Genomic DNA, 22,855 nt, shown 5'->3' with positions numbered 1-22,855 from the left:
AAAAGTAAATCCTTCTTTTCTTGTAAAATGTTTGACTCAAAGCACCAATTCCAAAAAGGGCTGGAGGGTGAACTGTAGCTCCCGGGCTAGCAGGATTAGATTGAGCTTTACAAGAAGAGAAATAAACAGTAATCCAAAAAAGCAAACAGGGACCGCATACAGCATGTGAAAACTTTTCAGACCCCTTTCTAATTTTCCAAATCTTGTTAAAATGGATTCAACCCATTTTCTTCCGTATAAGTCTGTATGTAATTCTCCACAATGTCAAACCAAAGGAAGGCTATGGAAATATATTGTTAATTCATTATGGGAAATCCTTACAGAAGCACAATCAGTAGCACGGCACTTCACCAATAAGATTTTTATAGAGGGATGGTGGGATGCAAGCCATTTTTAGGAGTGCTATAAAGCATCTGAAATGAACCATTTGGCCACATTTCCCAACCACATGAAACCAGGCACTGAGCCTCACTTCATTAGTATAATCCACACAATTGAAAACTGTGGTTGCAGCATCATGGTGTGGAAACTAGTCCCAAAAAAAGGAGGAAAATAATGGAACCAAAGCACAACATCTAACAAACTACCTAAGACACCAAGTAAACACAAGTGTGGTTTTGGGTAAATTCTATGAAATTCATAGTGTGACCCAACCAGATTCTGACCAGCAACCAACATACCATTTATCATCTACCATCATAGACGGACCTTAAATGGTTGTGTACTAAGGCTCCCATCCAGCCTAGATAAAACTTTAAAAAGACTGATCCCAAATTTGCCTAAACATCCAGCCCTATCAATAATTGGTGGAGTCATCAAAAATGTTAGTTTCATCCATGACAACATGAAAGGTTGTTACCCAACTACATGAGGACTACATGAAACATGCAACAGTTACAAGCGCTGTGGGAGCACCAAAATGTTGTAGATAAACAAGCGAGTGATAGCGTCAGATGGTACTGTATATTTGCTTTAGTACACAGCAAGATACGTAATAAGTGAGCTATGAGCTCAAAATGTGGTCATAAATATTTTGTACTTGTAAATCAGTTTTGTACTTGTAAATCAGGATTTGTATGTGTAAAAAGAATTTGTGTGTGTGTAAAAAAAGATTTGTATGTGTAAAAAAGATTTGTGTGTGCGTAAAAAAGATTTGTGTGTGGACTTAGCCAAAAAACCCCTGCAAGTTACACGTACGAATTTTGACCCTATTTTTCTTCCTTTCATCTGATTGGTCAATGTCATGTCAATCACAAATGTAATAATCCAATCAGAGAACAGATGGGTTTGGCTGTCGGACGGGCACTTTTTTGAACTGCAGGTCCTTGAAGGGTAATACAGTTTGAAGCTGGAGGATCTCTATATAAATATCCGATAGCAGCTAGGTCCGCTAACTTTCAGCAGCTGTTGAAAGGATAAAGTTGTGGTATGTCAGTGGTTAGAAATACCATCATTACTTTAGGATTAGATTAACACAAAGTCAGGGCTGACCCGGGACCATTGCTGTGAGTCACAGTGCGCAGCATAAAAGTCCTTTCACATCAGATGTAGGATGTGCTGCTAATGCTAACTGCTAACTAAAAGCAAAGGATCCAGAATTTGTTGCGCTGGCTGCTGGGCTCTGTGGGTTTTTGCAGCAGCTCTACCTGTACTAGATGCACCTGCTCCTTGTCGTTTCTATCTCTGACTTTATGTCCTCTACAAGAGTTTCGTTTTTTTTGCTAGTTCTTCAAATGTTCAATAAAAACATGTATGCTAATTCATAATGAAGAAAGCTTTGTAATGAAGACTGTCATTTCCAAAACACTGCCCGCCCCCCGCGGTCCGCAGCGCTGTTGAAAAGGCTGTGGAAGTCCCTGTATTAAGCACGTAGACCTGTGACACAAAAATCACCAAACTCAGACGACCACAGACTGTTTTCCTTCGTGGTGATGAAGGAAAACGCTGGGTTGGCATGTAAAAGGGCATTTATTCCCTTCAAAGACCTGCAGTTCAAACAAAGCGCCCCTCCGACAGCCAAACCCATCTGTTCTCTGATTGGATTGTTACATTTGGGATTGACATGACATTGACCAATCAGATGAAAGGAAGAAAAATAGGGTCAAAATTCGTACGTGTAACTTGCAGGTTTTTTTTTGGCTAAGTCCACACACAAATCTTTTTTACGCACACACAAATCTTTTTTACACATACAAATCTTTTTTACACACACACAAATTCTTTTTACACATACAAATCCTGATTTACAAGTACAAAACTGATTTACAAGTACAAAATATTTATGACCACATTTTGAGCCCATAGTGAGCAGCTACTTAACTTCTCTTTCTGTACCGACACAAATCTCCAGTGAACGAATAACGCTGCTTTTTAGTTACTCCATCAATAACTAACACATGACAACAAACAGCTTACCCATCGACATTCATTTAGGGCCATAATGAACTTGGCCCATTAGGATTAATTTCTCAGTAAGAAAAGCAATCTACACGTCAGCTACCGCCATTACTACAACCTACTTAGTTGTGCACAGAACCTCCAGGGAACACTCAAGCTTCCTCTCTTAACTGCAGTGACTGAAATATAGAGAGTGACAAATGGACCAATGCGATATTTTAATTTGGGGCCATGAGCAGTAAAAGCCCTCTCTTCAATTTTCAAATGAGACACGCAGTGAAGTGCCACAGAGTTTGATGCACATGTGAGGAGATGGGTTGCAACCCTTCACAGTGCAAGTGGTCACATACATGCAAACCTCTATAATACATAGTGTAATTGCACACATGTGCAGGTGTGTGCAGTTCTTTGGCACAAGGTGTAAACTTTCACCAAGGGGCCAATATGTAAAAAGACTAAATGTGTTTATAACTGCCAATACTATAGCAAAAGGGTATTTGGCCTTACATTGCAGCCAAAAGCTTAGGTTTTATCTGCATCTATCTACATGCATCAGTATTAACAGAGGAGAGAACAGGCAGAAAACATAATTTCAATATATATAAGTATAATGTATAATGAATAAATACTGTAGATCCAGTGTCTCTTTTCACTTGGAACAAAGCTGTGTATGATGGCACCTGTTCTCCTTATAAATGTTGCTGTTTGCAGAAGGTTTCTTAAGTACTTGGAAGAAAATCATTTCAAGTGGATGACCTGGGATCAAGCATCCATGGCTGACAGCATTCATCTTTAAACAAAGACCAGGCCTAATCACAAGCAAATAAAGACAGCTTTATGTAACGCTGATAACTGTTCTGTGTTGCAGTTCTTGTTCTCTATTCATCCTACCTTAAAACTACCTATAACCTTTTTTTTAGATAAGAGCAATAGCACTGATTTTACAAGCATATTCTCATGTTACATGAGTTAATCATTCTTTCAAAATCCTCTCAACAGACCTTGTGCTGTTATGTTGCTAATTAGGGTGCCAAGTTCAATCAAACATGCAAGTAAGACACTGGCTTTTCATTACATTTCTTGAGCACTTGGTTAATGTTCTAAGACTGGTATGTAAATGACATTTTTAGGCCTAGTTAGTAAACAAGCTTGTTTAAATATGCAAATGGAAAGGCTCCAGTGTACTGGGTACGGTATAGTTTCTGTGGCTGCGAGCCTGCTGGCATGCTTCGATTCACGACGTACATTTTGACGGTAAGCTTAAAGCTCTAGGTAGATGTTAGTGTCTGAGACTGTGTGGACTCGTCTGGTGACTTTGCATTACAATGCATCAAGATGGGATGTGTCCCACAGGCAGATTTCATTATAGTAAAACAGGAATGACTGCTTTTATATAGTCTCTGCAACACTATAGTTCCTGCTTAACTGGTCAAACAAATAGGTAGCGTAAAAGTCTAAGAACATAAAGAAAATATTTATAAAAATAATTAAATAAATAAATAAACAAAAATCAAATTTTGTTTAAAAGGCACCAACTTAGAGGAAACAATTATATTCCCCATTGCATGTAAAATGTTTAAGAAGGTAAATATCCCTCATAAAAAGAAAACGTTATGAATGCTACTCTTACCGGCACTCTGTGAGCTGCTCCAGGCCCTGCTAAAAGGGCCTCTACTGCCACTACAGGAGCTATTGCCTGTGCCTCAGCCTGCTCCAGCAGGCATAGCTGGTGTGTTATGTTGGCCATTTCCTCCTGAAGCTTTTCAGTCTCAAGAGTGATCTCTGCGATTTTCTCAGCAGCAGATGCTGTGAGGAATGCTTCTTTAAGGTCTACCAGGTGAAGGGTCCTCTTCTCTTCCAGTAGCACCAATTTGCGGAGCTCCTCAAACTGACTGTTCACATACTCCTCAAGTTCCTCAGTAGACATCTAAGATATGTAGACAGATATGTAGAAAGAGTTCAAAGAGACAAAGAAGGAAACAATGAGAAAGAAAGAATGAACAGGGCAAATTTAACTCACCACAAAACAGAGAAATACAGCCGCCACAAATTAACCAGAATAAACCACAATGAGCTACTCAAAATCTGAATGCAGGGGGGAAAAGCAATTAAAAGCAATGCATGTGAGGGTCAGATGGGGACTTTATACATTTAAATGTGAACATTATTTCAGCAAGCCTACAGGTCTCTGTCATGCATTAACTAATTGATAGCATATATTAGATTCCCCAAAGGCAAACTCCATGCATCCCATCTGCAGATAGAGATCTCAGAGGCTCCTTCTACCACAGCAAGCCATCTGTTTGGCTTTCAAGGCAGCAGAACTGCTCACTGAGATACCTTTTTAATTCCTTTGCCCATTCCCCAATGAGCCTCTCTTTAGCTATGACTCATTACGTTAAAACACCTCAATAAACAAACTCGTTCCTGCAGTCCTTCTGTCTAGACAAAACTCCACCTCCAATGAAGATGCTGTCATGAGGTAAAATAACCCAAAATCCCTTGTCATGATCTCTGCTCCTGAATATAATTGCTTCAATCTATGAACATCAGCTGCTCTGTCTCCCGTTTTCCCTTGAGCAGAACTTCACTCTCTTCCTTTCCATCTATTTAATCTTGTTTCCCCTCAGTCTCCCTCTCTCCAGTGAAGCAAAGAATCATCAGTCTTTACTAAGGTTGGCAGAGCCATGGCCCCTGGGGGCCCAAAGTTTTATCGTGTATTTGCCATTTCTGCACAAGCAATCAGATTCTCCAAATTGCCCATTAAACCAAGCGCAAGAAGTAACACTTTTAATTTACTTTCTTTGTATGAGGAGAGAAAAACATGCACATTGCTCATTCTGAATAAGACAGAGGGAGTTAGTTAACATCTAATTGGAAAGCAAAGAGTTGTTTTTTCTCTTATCTTCACCAAAATCAATGCCATGAATATATTTCTCTCAGATAAAGAACAAAAAAGTACAACTGGGTTAGACTAGTTACAAAGTTTCATTCATTGTCAAGACCTACTTGTATCAAAGCCCCCCATTGTAGAATACTGGAGAGAAAGGACCAGCATTGACTACATGACTCTCGCTGAGTTCATTTATTCTAAAATGCCAAAACAACTGTGTGCTGTGTGGAATGTAAATAAAAAGAAAATTCAATAGTTTTCAAATAATTTAAAGTTTATAGAAAATAGTACCAAGGAAACACCACAATGCTGAAACTGAGAAGCTGTATTACTTTCTATTTAAAAAAACCACTCTGAATTTAATTCTAACATAGCAAAATATTTAATATGTCAGGAAAGACGCAACAGAGTAAAGTTGAGACAGTGAGTGCCTCAGGACTATAAATAGGCAGGGGTTCACAACTATGTGAGCAAAAACATGGAGAGATGAACATTTTTCACTGTAGAATTTCGATTTTAAACATTCTAATAATCTGGACAAATGCCTGTACACAGTCTTTTTTTGCCACAGTGAAGGCCAAGGCTGAACATCTCATTGGCATTGTGGCTGGTGTGATCCCATGTTGTTTTGTGGTCACACAGGCATTAGATAATGGACCCAAAACAGTTAAATCAGGAACCATAAAGAACAAACCTTCCCAAAGCAAACACTATGGTATGAATACACGGAATTAGGCGTCCTCTCTCTCAACCATCTCTGTTGGTTCTCTCTGAGGCCCCATGGCCTATGAGGCAGATGGAGGCTGTGATCCTGGATCAGTTCTTTGTTTGTTGAGAAGCAAGAGCTCTTTGCCATTGGACCTTTCACTCAGCAATGAAGCTTTTCTGAGAATTTGTCCCGATTGGAAAGGAAGAAGGAAGAAGCACTCATGCGTGCTAATCTTCATTTGCAATGCTGCAAACTAAGGCCACAAAATGAGGCCTCAGGAGGGACAACAGTCCACTGCTTACTGGGAACTAGTTGGAGTAAAGATACAGCGTGAGCATTCATTTGTTTCTCAAGTGCCATTTTGAAGCCTCGATATTAGAAAGAAAATCCAAATCAAACAAACAAATAAATACATGAAAAAGGGAGAGGGGTTGATCCTAAAATTGCAACCTACATGGATAACCCTTCATTCTGAAAGAAAATGACCAAGATTTACAAAGTTAGAGGGAGAGAAAAAAAGCTGTTTTTCCATAGACTTCCAAAGATCGGAAGTCTTTTTGGAACCACAGCTATCGCCATCTGGTGGCCTATAAATAGAATGCAAGTTGAAAACACTTCCGCATTAGCTGATTTTTGTGACCCATAACCTACGTCCATGTTTTACACCATTAGTGACTGAATTATAAAAGCAGCAGCAAGACAGAGAATGGCCTTGGCTTTCTGCTAAGACTGAAATTTGTGAATGGTCGTGTTATTCATTAGGGACAAAGAAAAAAAAAAAATCTGAAAAAGAACCCAGGCCATTGAAAGGAAAAATAAACAACTTTAAAAATGATTGCCATGTTTCTATTACTTTGATTAGACATCAGGGCACACTAAAATGGATACAGCTCACAACAATATCAAAGGAGTTTTTCATCTTAACATTTTAAACCACAACGAAACTTCAGTAAATTCATCATAAAAAAAAAAAAATAAATAATAAAATGCCATTTTAATTTGTAGTTAACTCCAAAAGTTTCAAAAGACTGCTACGGTCTATCAGCACAATGATTAAAACATCTAAAATTAACTGACTGATACAAAGGTTCAAACTTTCCCTGTTTTTAAGGGATGAAAAATCATCATCTCATTTTTTTTTTTTAATTGGAGTGGTAAAAATGTTTGTGCTTTAGGGTTTTATTTTAAGCGACAGAGTTCATATAGATATGTTTCTCCGTTCTTCCAAATCACAGCAGACTCTACTGCCTATTCACAGCTCTGTTTGGTGTGATGCTTTTTTAAAAAGGCCTAAAAAGCATTAATAGAACATTAGGACTAAATGGATTTGAACTGTCCTTGCCCTTAGCAACAGTGGCCCTGTTCCAAGTGAACACTACTCTCCCTCGCTCTCCTTTATCTCTCCCAGAAACTAGATTTTCCAATTTAGCCTCTAACACAACAAAGCAAGGGACAGATAATTGATTTGAATAAAAACAGCTCTGCTATAGTCATATAAAACAATAAGAAAAAAGGAAAGTGGCGGAAGTTATAAAAATGAGACAGGAGGTGTTTGGTTTTACAATAGCATAGTTTCAATTCCCAACACCTTTTTATTGGTTTTTGAGTAAAGGAATGTCAGCCAAGAAACTTCCTGGGGAATGATACTGATAAATTCAATTAAAATAACAAAACAAAAGGGGAGTGAAAGCTCTAAAGAGCAAAAGGAGGTAGGAAGAGAAAGAATAGGATAAGGTAGAGGGGGGTGAATAAACCTAACACTACCAAGTCTTTTCATGTCTCTCCTGTCTATGCCTCAACCTCAGCTTCCTAAGACACCTTTAATGTGTCTGCTGCTCTTGTAGATTTTATGAGGCAGGGAAAATGGATGTAGCCACTGCACACACATACATAGTTGTGACTGGGCTGATACTGCTGTGCTGCTAATGGACTCTTCTCTCTGTAGCTGAGAGGCTCTGTGGACTGCATGTGCCCTAGACGGCACCCTGGCAGAAACAAGTAAAAAGTAAATAAAACATGAGATGAGGTAAATATGCTGACTATGTACTGCTGTGGTTTGAAACCCCAACATGCTTTACCTGCACTCTTACTATAGTTAACTTCAGGTGACTGGCTGACTGGCTGACTGACAGACGGCCATCTTTACTCCTCAAATTATGTTACGCCTCTGGCCCTCTATTAATATGTATGCAGCTTTATCACTGTTTTTCCCCCTTATATTCTAGTCCCCTGTGGAGAATTACAATATGAGCTCAGAGATTAAAATCCCCAAGCCTGTGGCAAAGTACATAAGCAGATTAGAATTAATAAGCAAAGGCAAGCCAAGGGTTAAATCTTTCATCCACCTCTCACCTACACACAGACAGCCACTCAGACCCTCTTTCTCTCTGAAGTGTTTTAAGATGTCAATACCATGCAATTTAACCACCTCCAGCTCCTCTTTTTCTTTACCCTCTATTTTATACATGCACACACCCACCCACCCAACTTTTCTCAGCACAAGTAGTCATTCTGACTTGCCTGTCATGCATAATAAGCGACGCTGACATTTGAGAGAGCCGAAAGGACATGCCGACATACCACATAATAGTCTCTAACACAGTGCCCTGTGAGCAAGCAGGTAAGAGGTTTTCAGCAAGCACACTGCACATCCACAGCGAAACAACCCCAGACTAAATGTTCAGGAAGTCCTTGGGGTGGCACTGATATTTTACTATGATAATACACATGAACTTGGGTGGGGTGCTGGCTGCCAGAAAATGTGTTCTCTCTCACAGGCCAGTCAAATTAACCTGTTACACTACGCCACTGTGCTTGGGTCACATCTCTGCATGTATTCAACAATGCTCTCTTGTGCCACGGCTCACCGATGGGTTCTGACACAGTTATAAAAGCAGAGCATACAGTAGAACAGGGGCTGCAGAGGTGGTTGAGAGAGAGAACAGGTACTGCAGCTTTAAATGGTAAATAGCCGAGACCGCGGACGCACATTCCCAATCCTGCCTTTGTTTGTCACACCTCTCAGTGCACAACTCCTAGGTATATGTGGTCAGGTTTTATTTTCAGTGGCAGAACATGCCCCCGCTATGGCATCTGTAATGGAAACACAGCAACTGCTTTCAAGGTTGACTTGTCATGAAAATTCCGTTTGAATAGCTTTTGTTTAGGCTGACATTAAGAAAAAGGTTACCATGTTTGTTTTTGGAGGGCAACCTGGAAAAGATTTGATGAAAATGGTAAAGTAAGGTTACAGCTGTGTCATGATGATTGAGACAATCTGAGAAGAAGAAACAAATCTATGTCACATATCCCGCCTCTCAATGCCTACACCAGCAGGTGCCTTTGCAGAAGGCACTACCGACAGTAAGATGCTGGTACACAAAGCCAGCCCTGCATGTATGAGTCAGATGTGTGTGTGAGCCATAGAATTTGAGTGGATTTAACAAGTAAACAAAAGTAGTATAATAGCACAACAGTCCTGTAAAGATACGATCTTCATTATTATATTGGATAATTCGTCCCCCTTATTTCCTTAATTATGAATTATAAAATAATAAAAATTCATTGCAATGCAACATTGTATTTTACACCATATGCATATTCTGAGTCGAAGACTGAACACTTGATTTTTTTTTTTTTTTTGTCAGCTTACCCAGTTCAAAAAGGGTTTAACAACAGCTACGGGGCATTCAGTATTTAGCACTCTTTATTTTTTTACATGACAATGCCTAGATCACAGTCACTTTGAAAAATACAACCTCTGACTTGGCACAGAAGTGCTGAGTCAAAAAAGTGAAATCAACCGAAGTCTGAAAACGTCATGACTCAGTAATCACACAATGAAGCCACGCTTCAAGCTGACTTCTATCTGCAGAAACCTAACACAATAGAGAATATCTGTGGTCTGTGCATGGAGCAGCACAATGAATATACACAATGCTGAATCCCTTTACAACATAATCTACTTCTATTTTAGACTGCCGTTTCTGATACTGCACTGTCTATATCATATTTATAACTGCACACAAAAAAATGTGTGCAGTTATAAATATGATATGATTGTCTTTTGCCTTGTTAGGACTTCAAATAATGTTCGATCGTAGCTACAGAACCTACAAAATCAAACAAGTTGCTGCTACAGATATAACCTAGTTGATTTTTTTAAAAAAAATAGCTATTCATCTTTTTTTTTTTAAAGAAGCCATGACAAAGAAATAATGCATACAAGGACTTCATATCAGTGACATCCCAACTGTGCCAGCATAAATATGCATTTGCATTTAAAATATACAAATGCCCAGCGCCTGCAGCTTCAGTTTGTTAGGATGACTGACACTGCTTGCCCTAAATACGTCCATGGATATGACTTAAAATCGACCATCATTTTCTTGACTCTGGAGTCCCTCCCAAGTGAGTAAAAAACCTTCAAAGAACTGGTTATTTGTATAACTACACTGTTGTTTGATCTCAAACTCAAACCTCTTATATCTATGTTCTGTAACACTTGCACACTTAATGTTAAATACATTGGTTGTTCAACTGTCTCTTAAATGTAAGCTTCAAAAATAATCTGCATATTCAATCTCAAAACACATGGCACAATCTCAATAAAATCCAAATTAATATACAAATGGTGCCCTGTCACCCCTTGCATGGAATTTAAAACCACCTTTTATCACCACAAATATATTCAAACTTCATTTTAATAAGTGCCGGTATGAGCTCATTAATTAAGAACAGATGCGTGCACCTTTTCTGGGAGAGGTTTTCTAAAAATGGTTCTTTGCTGTATAGCAAGTGTTAGGCTTCCGTACACAGGAGTTAGCACTCACCTCAGGGTTGGTCCACTTGGTCTTGATCTTCTCAGCCATCTGTTGTGTACAGCCCAGCAGGTCATAACCCTGCCTGCTCTGCAGATACAACAGACAAACAAGCGGTAAACACAGCACAGTAGGCCACTATAAAAACAGCACAAACACAGATATTCTTTTTGTGCAAGTCAAACAAGACATGCAGCAGGCTAATTATTTGTTCACCTTAATCTTGCAGGCATTCGAAAGAGCACCATTGAGTTTACATTGTAGTTTATAACTCTACACAAGGACAGTGCCAAAAAAAACTCTTCTGGTAGTATGACAGCATTTTGAGGAGACTACAGCCTACAATATTACATATTTTGATATGCAACATACAAGGTGATAAAGTTTCTCCACAAGAGTACATCAACACAGGAAGCAGGATTAAAGCTAAGGGATGTTTAGACTAAACACTGTGGCCTTGGGCTGTATGTCTGACCCTCTTTGTCTGTAATCAATCCATATGTGTCTGTAAATGTACGTCAGTTAAGTGTGTTGCTCTGCTTTTGTTTGTACCACCAAAGACAACACTGCAGTTCTAGACAGTTAAGTTTCACTGACTTTGCACGACCATTTTAAAATAAGGCTCCTGCGCAGACTTTCTAAATCAGTTTATTTCACCGCTCACAAACAAAAACCTCTGTTGCTCATAACATTAATTCAAAACTAAGCCCTTGTTTTTGATCATATCACCTTGTTAAAACGTCCTCTGTGCAATAGCACAGCCCAAATGTGATCAGTGTGCTGAACATCTGACCTGAAATGAAACTGTAATAATCAGAAACACCATGCTCTGCATAGATGAACCCAGATTTGATGGACCTTTTTTTTCCCCCCACAAATCCAACACATTAACATGACTTACTGGACCAAATGCAGTGCTTCACTAAACAACTTGTGACTCAGTGGCTCTATTTAATATGCCTGAAGAGAAAAGGCCATCTGTGAAAACGGAGTAAGGGTGAAGCCATAATTGGCACCAAACCAAAAGGGACATCGTGGTGTATTCTTAATGTTTCATTTCTCTTTCACAGCTTTCACAGGAATGAAAGTGTCTGTAAGAATTAATTTATTGATGAAGAACTGCGGGTTATCATGGGACATTGTTATATTTAAAATAGAGCACATAGCCCTCTCAAATTAACTTGAAGACAATGATTGGCACACTACCTAATACAAAATTAGAAATGCAAACTAAACATGTGACACTGTATGCTTCTGTTGGGGGGCATGCCATAAAGATTAGGTGCACTATATATATATATATAAACCTTACATAAGTGTGCAGCTCACCTTCTGCCAAACGTAGGCTTCATGCAGAGTTATGATCTCATGTTCCTTGTGCTCACCTTGCACAGCACACACCACACAGATGATCTTCTCATCAGGTTTACAGTAGAGGGAGCCCTCCTGGCCATGCTCCTTGCAACGCAATCTCTCTACTGTCACAGTGTTTCTCTTCCCATTGTCTTCAGCAGCCCCAGCCTCTGGCCCTGCTTCTGCACCCTCAGCTCCCTCGCCGAGCTCTGCTTCCACAGGTGGAGAGTTATGGGCTCCTTCTCCTTCCTCAAGATCAACCCTCTCATTCCCATTAACTACTGCCACTCCAAGAGGTGCCATCCCACGATTTGCACCCATTTCAGCTGCCATCTCTCCCACAGCTTCATCCTCAGCTGCGCCTCCAACTCTGGAGTCCCTGTTTGTGCCAAGACCATTAGCCTGTGTGCCTTCATGGTTATAGGGCAATAGCACATGATGCGTGCTACTGGCGTGTCTGTCTGCATGGATGGGGCAGAAGGCAAAACTGCAGATGGGGCACACTTGTGTTGCTGGCTGGGCCTCATCAGGCTCGCATGCATCACATGAACCGTCCATCTGCGGCAACTCTTCTTGTTTCAGCTCATTAGAACCTGTCTCAGGTTCTCTGTTGTGCTCCATGGTGGCTGAAAAATTGAAGGTATCAGATAGCCAAGTCTGACAGGAGAGAAACAGTGAGAAGAAGACGGGTTATAAATAGCTGTGACCTTCTGTAAACACATATCATCTTTGCACAAGGGAAAGTCCAAGATTCTCAGGACTAATCCCCTCTGATTTAATATTCCCGAAACAGATGTTGTCAGGCATCTAGACGAAATGCCATTGAGTGCCACATTACAGCACAAGCCCCACACATACACACACCACATCTGCAGTCACTGAACTGCCTTTGTGTGCAAACACACTCACTTTGTTTACTGACTCACAAACAGAAAGTGCTGAGTGTGTATGCCTGTGCCCTCAGCATGACCAAACACTCCCCTGCTCTCCTTCTTTCACCTCCCTGGTTATGTCGTCAGGCCTTGACCTTTTCATATCGTTCTTTTTTGTCTTTATGTGCACTCACCACCACCCCCTTTCAGACCACTCTGCAGGAGTGAAGCTGAACAGAATGAGGAGAGCACAGATGCATGCCTGGCTGATTCACACTTTTTTGTCTCCTTTTTCCTTCTCCTCGAAGTCTTCCTCTCTTGAGCTCTGTTTGTGTACTCTCTCCACTGCTGACACAAACAACCGATAGAAAAAGTGCTGTAATGGAGAGAAAACTCCCCCTCTTTCTCTCTTCCACCGCCCCTCTCTGCCAGTTCTCTGTCTCTTACTCACATTCACACAGTGCCTCCTCACACAAACACACAGACATTTTCTCCCTCATCCTGCAGGGCAGTTTGCAGCAGTCTGCAGAGTGTACTTACTCGTCTGTCTTCCTCTTCCCTCGTGTTTTCTCTTCAGGGCTTGTTCTGAGCTAATGTGGAGTCTGTGAAGAATTAGCTTGACGGCTAACTTCCTTAGCGCAGCCGTCGTACTTTGAATTCTGCTGCTGAGCTGTCGACTTAGCTACTTTTACTTTACAGCACAAAGGGAGCTCCAGCTCTAAACCGACAACGTTTACTTCCTTATTTTTGTCAGCTGTCTTCTTTTTTTCTACTTCCTGCTAGCAGTCTCCTGTGTGTTTGGGAACGGTAGAGACACACAGAGGCGGGAGAGAGAAAACTCGTTTGACGAGTAAAACCAAGACAGAGAAACTCTGACCCGAAGCCTCGCATTTTTTGTGTTTGGGTTAACATTTTTCCGTGCTTTATTTATTCATATAAACATTTTATCTATTTATTTTTACTTTACAAATGCACCAAAAGCCCCAACCTTGTCATGTAGCTAATATATCACGGGTCAAGAGGTTAGATGAGGTCTTCAGGGGCATTCTGTTTTGTTCCGGGGTGAAATCTTTGCACAGCATACATCTTTAAGAGATTTCAAAACAAGATCTACGTGGACTTTCACACAGAGTCAAAATATACACATGCGCTGAAATGTATGCATACCTTAACGTAAATATTTTAATAAGTGGTTGTGATGACTTCACAAAGCCCTGGCCCATTAACTTCTTGGTAGGGATCATAATTGACAACAACTGGCAGTTTCTGTTTGCCAGCATCAAAAGGATTTGTTTAACAGCGCTCACTGGACTGAAGTGAACTCAGAACGGTAGGAAAGTCGAAGGAACTCACCGGTAAGTACAACTTATTTGGGTGTGTCACCACTGCCAAGGGCTGGGAGAAGACAGAGACTGCCACCTTTAAATGAGAAGTTGGTTAGGATGTTCAGGAACAGCTCAGCAACCACCAGTACTCAAGTCTGCCATGAACTGGAAACTGCAAGAACCCCAACATCAATGTCCACATTGAAGAGAGTTTTACATTTCTGCACAGGCTGACAATAAATCTCTTGGACGTTATTGTCAAAGTCCCAACATAAACTGTATTGAAAATTTGTGGACTATACTTAAAAGCAAGGTCTGTGCCAGGAACCCAACCAATTTATATGAACTCAAACTTAAAAGCCCAAAATTCTGGGTTACGTGTAATGCATGACATTGTATGCATTACTGTAATCCCATTACATTTTTCAGTAATGTAATGATTTACTGTACTAAATTTAATCATCACACTGTCATTACTTGCATTACGTTGATTCAGTTACCTGAACGTAGGATGAATGGAAAGGGAAAGAGAAATCACAAACATGCTGTTTTCTTCCTACGCTCTACAAACAGCTGATGTTAGTTTGTGTTCAAGGAGAAATGGTGGGATGTGTACAACTTTAGAGGAGTAGCGATGTTCACATGTTTATTTATTTATTTTTTGCAGTAAATGACAAGCATGATGGTACAGCGCAAACTCCATCTATGATAGAAGCAACCACATTATACTGCTAACACAACTTTGACTCTTTTAAGCATCTCCACATGCTAACTTAAATCTGCACAAAAATCTTCTAGTTCACAAGAAAGTTCAGCCGTTAAATCAGTAAAACACATAAATAAATGTATCTAAAATTAACTGGGTGCAGTAGGTTTAAAATGACAAATATTTACCGAAATATAGTATTGTTATACTAAGATAAGACATTTTTCCAACAAGTAAAAAACATTATTTAAGGTGTTAATTAAAACTGAGCATTTTCATAGCAGTAGCCTTGGAATTATGAATTGAATGCAAACCCCCCCCCCCGCCTTATATATAAAGCAACCTTATATTTTTATGTGTTTAGTTGGATCCTATTGTAATCCTTTGCAGTGGCTCAAAATAGGGTGTGAGGATGAGAAGACATTGCTATAGTTAATTTTATAGTTAACAGAAAGAATGGATGCCTCCAGTGTTCATCTAAAGGGCAGTAAAGGAAGGGTTCTTTACAGCTGATGCATACATTTGTAAAAAAAAAAAAAATACAACAAAGTGAGTGGCAGCTATAAACGCCAATGTATTCATTATACAATACAGGAAAAGGTTCAGCTGGAAGAGTAGACAAATTGAGAATTTTAGCACGGGTGTTAATGGGGAGTTTCTAATTATGATGTCTGCTTTACCCTTCTGTTCATGTCCTTACCATCCATAAAACTAAACTGAGAGACAATGGAACTGGATTAGAGGTCTGGAGAGAGACACAGAGAGATGATTCAAAACAAGCTGTTCTCTGTAGAGAGCTAAAAAGGCTATTGAGCTGGGCTTCACACAAGCAATATTTGGCAAATAATTGTTGACTGTTAGTCCGATTTGAATGGCATGTCATAAATAGCCATAAACCGTGTTCCAAAAAAGCCTTCTGCATCCACTCAATATGGATCCTGCTGCTGTTTTTGCCAAAGTTTGTGAGCTGCTTTGTCGAGGAGAGCTCTTGTCCCATATATCTTGTTACCAGAAAAGATTTCGTCTCAATGAAAAAATATTTAACTGGCAAAATCATATTTGCCTTGGCATCTTGACATAAGGATTGAAAGTGAAGCTGTGTTTCAGAGGCCATTTAATCATAATCGGGATTAGATTTGTCGAAGGCTTGTAACTGTTAGCACAGACGTCACAGCAAAATCACATTCAGCTTTGTATTATCTTATATGACTGAGCCTCGCTGCATCGTCAGTGTGAAGTTCAATGGCGTCATTACTGTCTTGCAGCACAGCAAAAGACAGCATCATCTTGCATTCTGCATAAAACTGAGAACAGTTAAAGGGCTCATTGACTTGCAATTCATTAGAATAAGCGCTCAATATAACTACAATATGGGTCTGTGGTAGAGAGATCTGCTCTTTTTTTCTCTACCCAGGAACTGTAGTGAAACAAAATGTGACACGCGATAGGAGCTAAAATTATTTACCTAAAATGGGCTTGTGCAGCTCAGAAAAGCCTGCACATGGATGCTCGAAACACAAGGCACATTGAGCTCTCAGAAATGCCAGCCAAGAGTGAAGGAAGGAGCTTTGGCAGACAAGCAGAGCAGACAGAAAACACTTACCTAATGCCTCAGTTTTAACATTGTTTTATTGGCACGAGGTCAGCCTTGGGTCTTAAGATTAAATGTCCTTCAGTGCAACAGCACTGGTCTGTCAGAGGAGGAACTCTTAAAGTGAGTTAGCGCCCCTCAACAGCACCCCCTCCCCCATGGCTCCCCTCTTATTCGCTAATATTTCATTCTGTCACCCTGCTCCTCATTTGCCCTCTGGATCATTCCCTAGATGCTCCTGACTTTGCCACAACTCTTTCCACCTGTCATAGGTGGAAAACATGAAACAGAGTCAATAAGCTGTTTTGTGAGGTTGTCTGTACATCCCTGTAATCTGTTTTATGAAGAAGGATAGCTAAATGTTCATGAATAAAACCTGTAACCCCTTCGACGCTGATCTGGAACACGGACTGCTGTGAAAAGAGACGTATTGGAGTTTTATTTTCATTCGAGTGGAGTTTTTCAGCTAAATTAGTATTTCGGCTTTATGAGATATGCCCCTTGGAGGAACTCTTTAATGTTTATTTTCTGTTTGTGCATCTCCGTGTTTGTGTGTGTGCGTGAGTGCGGGGCAAGGGAGCGACACCTGTCACGACTGATCGGAGGCAGCGAGGAGCGAGATTCTGGTGAGAGAAGATGAAAATAAGCACAATTTGTGCAAGTAGAGCGCATATATGTATGAAGGACTGAGATAACGGGCGGCATTTTTCAAAAGTCTTGTCATCCTAAATATTGTGCAGTCAAGAGCTCACAGCATTCGCCATGAATACAAAATGCCCTCAATTCCAACATTCAACTTGTCGATGTGCTTCAGTTTAAAGGAAAACTACATTATCTTAATATGGTACTATAAACACCACATTCTCTAAAGCCAGTGAAAATACACGGCATTCACGCAGCATTATCTAAAACAGACTGAGCTGAATACATCAGCCCTACAAGAAAACATTTAAACAGGCTTCAGTGTTTAGTTTTGTAGAGGTTGTTTTACAGAGGTGTTTATTTGCCTTTATAATTAATTTTGAGGTTTTATTGGACGTGTTACATTGATTTTTGTCCCCCCCTTATCCTTTTTAGACAGAGGGTAGAGATATTTTGTCTGCTTTCACTAACATTTCATTTCAAGAGGAAGGAGAAAAACATATTTTGAAGGCTCCCTCATGAAAGTGGAAATATTTTAGTTAGTGAGGAAGAGCGCCAGCATTTCCTCCAGCTGGATGCAAGTACTTTACCTAAAATAGTTAAAATTACAAGACTGCGGCCTCACGTTAATACATCATTTATTCAATAATCGCATGGGACTCCTGCCTCGTATTTGCTTTTCAAGCCTGTTTCCTGTCTTGGACGAGATTACTGGGTGCAGATGGACAGAATGAGAGCAATGGGTTATATCAAGTACTAAATTGGGAGTCTTTGGATTATTATACATTAGCAATAAAACAACACTACTTGATTATTCCCCTGTAATGCATTAGTAGTGCTTAACTTCTTAAAGAAGAATATGGCTTTTTCATGAAAAAATCACAGAGCCTTATTAAATAATCTAAGGAAATTATTTTACACTTAAGTCAGCAACTGCTCTCATTCTTTTTTTCCTTGCCTTTTTATGCAATGTACACACAAAGCAATTGAACTAGCAAAGCACTGTCACTGCCTGGCTCTTATCAGCCTCTTACACACGTTCTGTGACTAAAGTTACTGTCTTACACCACTAGAAGCGGCGCAGTCATGCGCAACCAGGTCTGCTTTTGCTCTGGACGGTGATGGTAATAATGTTGTACAGACTCAAACATCCAGCTCAGCTAATATGATGACACTGAATTCTCAATGCACAGTTTAGTGTGTGGAAGCAATTAAGTTTAAGCTTGTATTCCTAAAGCAATTTGAAATGTATCATACATCACTAGTCCTTTATTTGCTATGTGTGGGAGAACATTTCAGAAAGTATAGAGGGATTTAGTTTTTCTTAATTTGTTTTGTTTCTATAGCAGCTTGAGTGTCAGCTGGGACCTCTAAAGAGCTCAGCAACCCCATGCACCTGCACCTGATCAGCCTCTTTTAATTAGAGTGACATAATGAGAATGACTCATGAAGGTTACATGGTATAGGGTATATATATAGAACAACATTTATACTTGATGAAGTCTGTTTTTGTACTTTTCTTTCATTGTCTTTCAAGAGAGTAATGAGTAATGCACGCTTTTGTATTTGTTTAATCCAAGTTGAATTAATATAATAAATGTGAAAATAAAATAGAAAGAGAAAAAATAAATTATACTTTTGAAGAACAGAGAAAAAAAGGGGCAGTAACAATTGTAATTAATTGGGTAATTTAGGTGGTGCATGTTTATGCCAAATGGTCTTGATTAAGTATTTTACATAGTTTTTTTTTTTTTTTTTTTGGTATACGACTAATTTAACTTTTCATGATGGTCACACGTGAAATATTAGATGTCTTTGTCTTTTCAAATAAATCAACAGATACAGTTGTGTTCTGGTTTTGCAGGTTGTTTAGAAAAAATAAAAGTTTTCTCAGACTTAAAATAAAAAACTCTGAATAAAATATGTCAGCAGCTGGTCTACTCTTGTGTGTCGGCTGCATTCCCAAAGCACTGGGCCCTTGTATTTTTTCATTTGGTCAGCATAAATGTTCCACTGCAAGAGTTTGACCTTACAATACTATACATTTATTTTATGTTGCAGAAACACCTAGGACCTCATCTTTAATGTTTATGTTATCAGACGATTCCCCTGTATACATTCATAGAAACAGCTACAACGCTTATGGCTGAATGGTATACATCAGTATTTATTATGGAACTATATATTTGATGACAAGCAATAGTGCTGAAGTCCTCTGGGGTCCAGAGAAAAAGAAACTTCCAAGAGAAACTTAATCTGCAAGGCTGAAAAGGTGATTTGTGTAGAGACTGATATCTTCGGAGGAGACCATCCTTGAAGTTATTATTGGATTCATGCCCAAAATAGGGATTTTGGTAATGGACTGTGAGAACAGAAATGCAAGTATTAAGAAAGGTTTTTTTGTCAAGAAATCACAAGTGTGAACATACAGTGGAGGAGACCTGGTATAGAAGATAGAGCCTGGTGACAAATTAAAGGAAGAAAACCAAACCAAATCATCCTTGTGAGGTGCCAGAACGGCTTCAATGGACATTGGATCTACACATCTCTGAAACTCAGTTCTTCAAAAAGATACTCCAACTTGTGGTGTTTTGATGATGTTAGTACAGAGCTGCATTTTCCAAAGGTGTAGCTTGGCTGGGATCTGGCTCAGGCAAAAACCAAAGCGTAATTATTCACAGCCTCCCCTTTGCCCTACAGATAGGAGCATTGTCAGGGAACCGCTCCCATCAGGGTAAAAGGGTTTCACAACCAGAAAAAGGTGATCACAAAGAACAGCTTTGCAGTGACGTGCATGAATCGTCATGTGCATGAGAGCGCAAATAAATTGTCATATTTCATTTATATCTTAGTTTGAACTCATTTATGTTTTTGAAGAAAAATTCTGAGGGTTATTTTCCGTGTGTCATAATGTTTGATTTGGCCTTTTCCACAAGCTGCCTCAAAAATAGCAGAAAACACAGATGCTCAGTAATGTTTACTTTGTGGAAGCAGTCAGACCTCCGCCGTGAAGCAACAACAAGGAAAAAAAAATTAATATCACATGAAATGTTGCTACATTTACTTATTTAGATGGTTCTCTACTATGTGTTAGAATTATCTGTACTTAATAGAAGAGTCTGCGGTTAGTAAAGTAGACCTACCTATCTGTGCTTACACTCATTCTGTCTCTTCTCTCAGACCAAAATGTAAGAAAACAGTGTGTCATACACAACGGGTGCTTTGTCTGAGGTTGTTATGTCTTGGCTTTACTCACAACATGCTCATTTTTGTGCTACATCTGTGCTTCATCAATAGCAAACAAGTGTGTGCTTGCCACTGAGTCACACTCTGCAAAGTAGAGCACACGCCACTTGCATCTTTTCCACTTTGATTACTTTCCAAACTCTAGAACTTAGAAAGAAGTTGTGTGAATACAAATATGGTTGCAAAGTGAAGTTAACATCTGATTAAGTAGCTTGCATGCAAGAATATTCAAGTGCATAATCATAGAGTGCTAAGATTAATGACCTTTTTCAATAGTCAAACGTGCTTGGCCACAGCTGGATTAGTGTCTGCCATGACATCATAGCTGAGGACACAGAACAGATCGTTGGCGCTACATAACAATGACATTCAGTGTTTTTCCCTCAGCAGGCCCCTAAACGTGGGCGCCAGTTGACAATGCTCCTCTGTGCCCCCTGAAGTATGGCATCCTGGCATCGTTGTGGCCCTGGAAGGCTCTCGGGATGAATAATCGTGCCAAATGCATTCAAACCTTCCAAATCCCTAGATGGTGTCCTCTGGGACTCATGCTTGATTGTCTGGGATTCAGCTTACAAAAATGCTGAAAGAGAAACTGCTTTAAGGTAAGTGTGTTTAGTGAGATAGACAAAGCAAGTGAGGAAAAGAAAGAAACACCTTTAATAAGTTAAAAAGTGCCATCTTCCAACAAGAAAGGGTAAGTCTACTCTGAAATGCATAATTTTGTAGATAAATTGGGCTGATAATGACTGAAATGGTTTTTACACACTTCTTGCTTGGAGAAGGAAACAGGAAATGTATTTCCCAAAGAAACCTGACCAAAAAATAAATAAATCTTTAAAGCACATCCCATTATTTTTTGTACCCTCTGATCAAATTCTAGCATTGCTCCCCACGTACAGTAACACTACACCTGCCAGTCAAAAGGTGGCAACACAAACCTTATTATTTCTTTCTCTGACAGAGAGGAAAATTGGGGAGCGAGACTGCATTTGGCTCAATCACTGAGGTAATTACAGATTTAAAGACGAAAAGAGATTCACTCAAACAACTGTGCCCGAGGCCAGTGAAACGAAGAAGCGGTTTTTGTGTGTGTAATATGTGTGTATGAGTGTGTGTGTGCTGCTGCTGTGAGTGACAGAATGGTGGGAAAGAATAAGAAAGATACGGGAAAGAAGAGCGAAAGAAGGAAGGGGAAACAGTTTAAGAGGGAGGGCAGAAGCAGAGAATAGTTTTAGCAAAAAGGCGGGATGATGTGAAGGGGGGACAGAAAAGCAGTGAGTGAAAGGATGAAGATTGAATTTCGTCTTCACAGGCGAGAACACTGTCTGCGAGCAAACAAAAGGATGAAAAGATGACCCGCCGTTGTTCTCAGACTGACAGTTGGATAGTCCCCCATCTTCCTGATGTCAGCTCCTCCCTTTAACTCTCTTTGTTGCTGCAAATGTCCTATTGCCACTGTGCAATATGAACTCCTGCGCTGAGTCAGCAAACAGTTGTGGAAGACTACCTGTCACAGACCGTGGAGAGGGTCCAGGAAAATGGTGCAGGGGAGGGAAATAGAAAGGAAGGGGAAAAAAAGACGCAAGGAAGGAAGAATGGATGAATCATTTTAGAAATGGAACTCTAAAGACAGTTAAGCCGCTTAATAATTTGGCTGACGCTGCAGATGTGTGCGTGCGCATGTGTGCTCGCTTGTGCTGTCTGTTTGTCCTGCGCCTTTGAGGGAATACAACTTAAGTCACAGTAAAAGCAGATTATGAGATTAAGTGGTGTGCTGCTGGGAAATAAATAAATAATAATAAAAAAAGAGGTATGTGAATGAATATAACAAGTAGCCTACAATAGCACTACAAGAAAATTCTTAATTGATTTTTTGTGTGTGATGCGTTGATGTAAAAGGAGGAACGTAGGAGTAAAGTATGACTGACATTGGAAGCGGCTATGCATTACTGTCATATTCACACATTATATCCTGACAAAGAGAGGGCCGTGCAGGTTAACTTCACTTTATAAAAGCTTTACTGAGAACAGGGACATAAACTGATAAATCAAAGCATCGATGACGACTTTTGAAATGAAGTAACCTGCAGGGATTTTGCTTTTATCTCCTGTGCTTACAGAGTTGCGTGTCTTGCTTAAAATTTCCTCGCGAATATACCACATAATCCCATGGGATTATTTTTTATTTTAACTGTTTTTTTTTTAAGGAACGTGTAGCACGGCATCAGAGGAATCTTTAAACCATGTTAAATATGAAATCGAGGCTTTGATGTTAACCACTGCAGGGCCACTGCTTTTTTC

General features: G+C 39.7%; 1 protein-coding gene across 1 annotated transcript in view; it reads right to left on the bottom strand.

The window, feature by feature from the left end:
* The window catches only part of trim44 (tripartite motif containing 44), a 44,037-nt gene extending 30,243 nt beyond the window's left edge, over window positions 1-13,794 (bottom strand). Inside the window, exons 1-4 of the mRNA XM_063481201.1 lie at window positions 13,585-13,794; window positions 12,149-12,829; window positions 10,832-10,909; window positions 4,028-4,324 (exon numbers count right to left, since the gene is read on the bottom strand). Coding sequence (XP_063337271.1) covers window positions 4,028-4,324; window positions 10,832-10,909; window positions 12,149-12,793 — 1,020 coding nt within the window. The 5' untranslated portion in view covers window positions 12,794-12,829; window positions 13,585-13,794. The remainder of the gene's footprint in view (window positions 1-4,027; window positions 4,325-10,831; window positions 10,910-12,148; window positions 12,830-13,584) is intronic.
* Between the last annotated feature and the right edge of the window lie 9,061 nt (window positions 13,795-22,855).

Source organism: Pelmatolapia mariae, linkage group LG7, assembly GCF_036321145.2.
Source record: "Pelmatolapia mariae isolate MD_Pm_ZW linkage group LG7, Pm_UMD_F_2, whole genome shotgun sequence".
Classification (NCBI taxonomy): Eukaryota; Metazoa; Chordata; class Actinopteri; order Cichliformes; family Cichlidae; genus Pelmatolapia; species Pelmatolapia mariae.
This window is presented reverse-complemented; position numbering and strand designations above follow the sequence as displayed.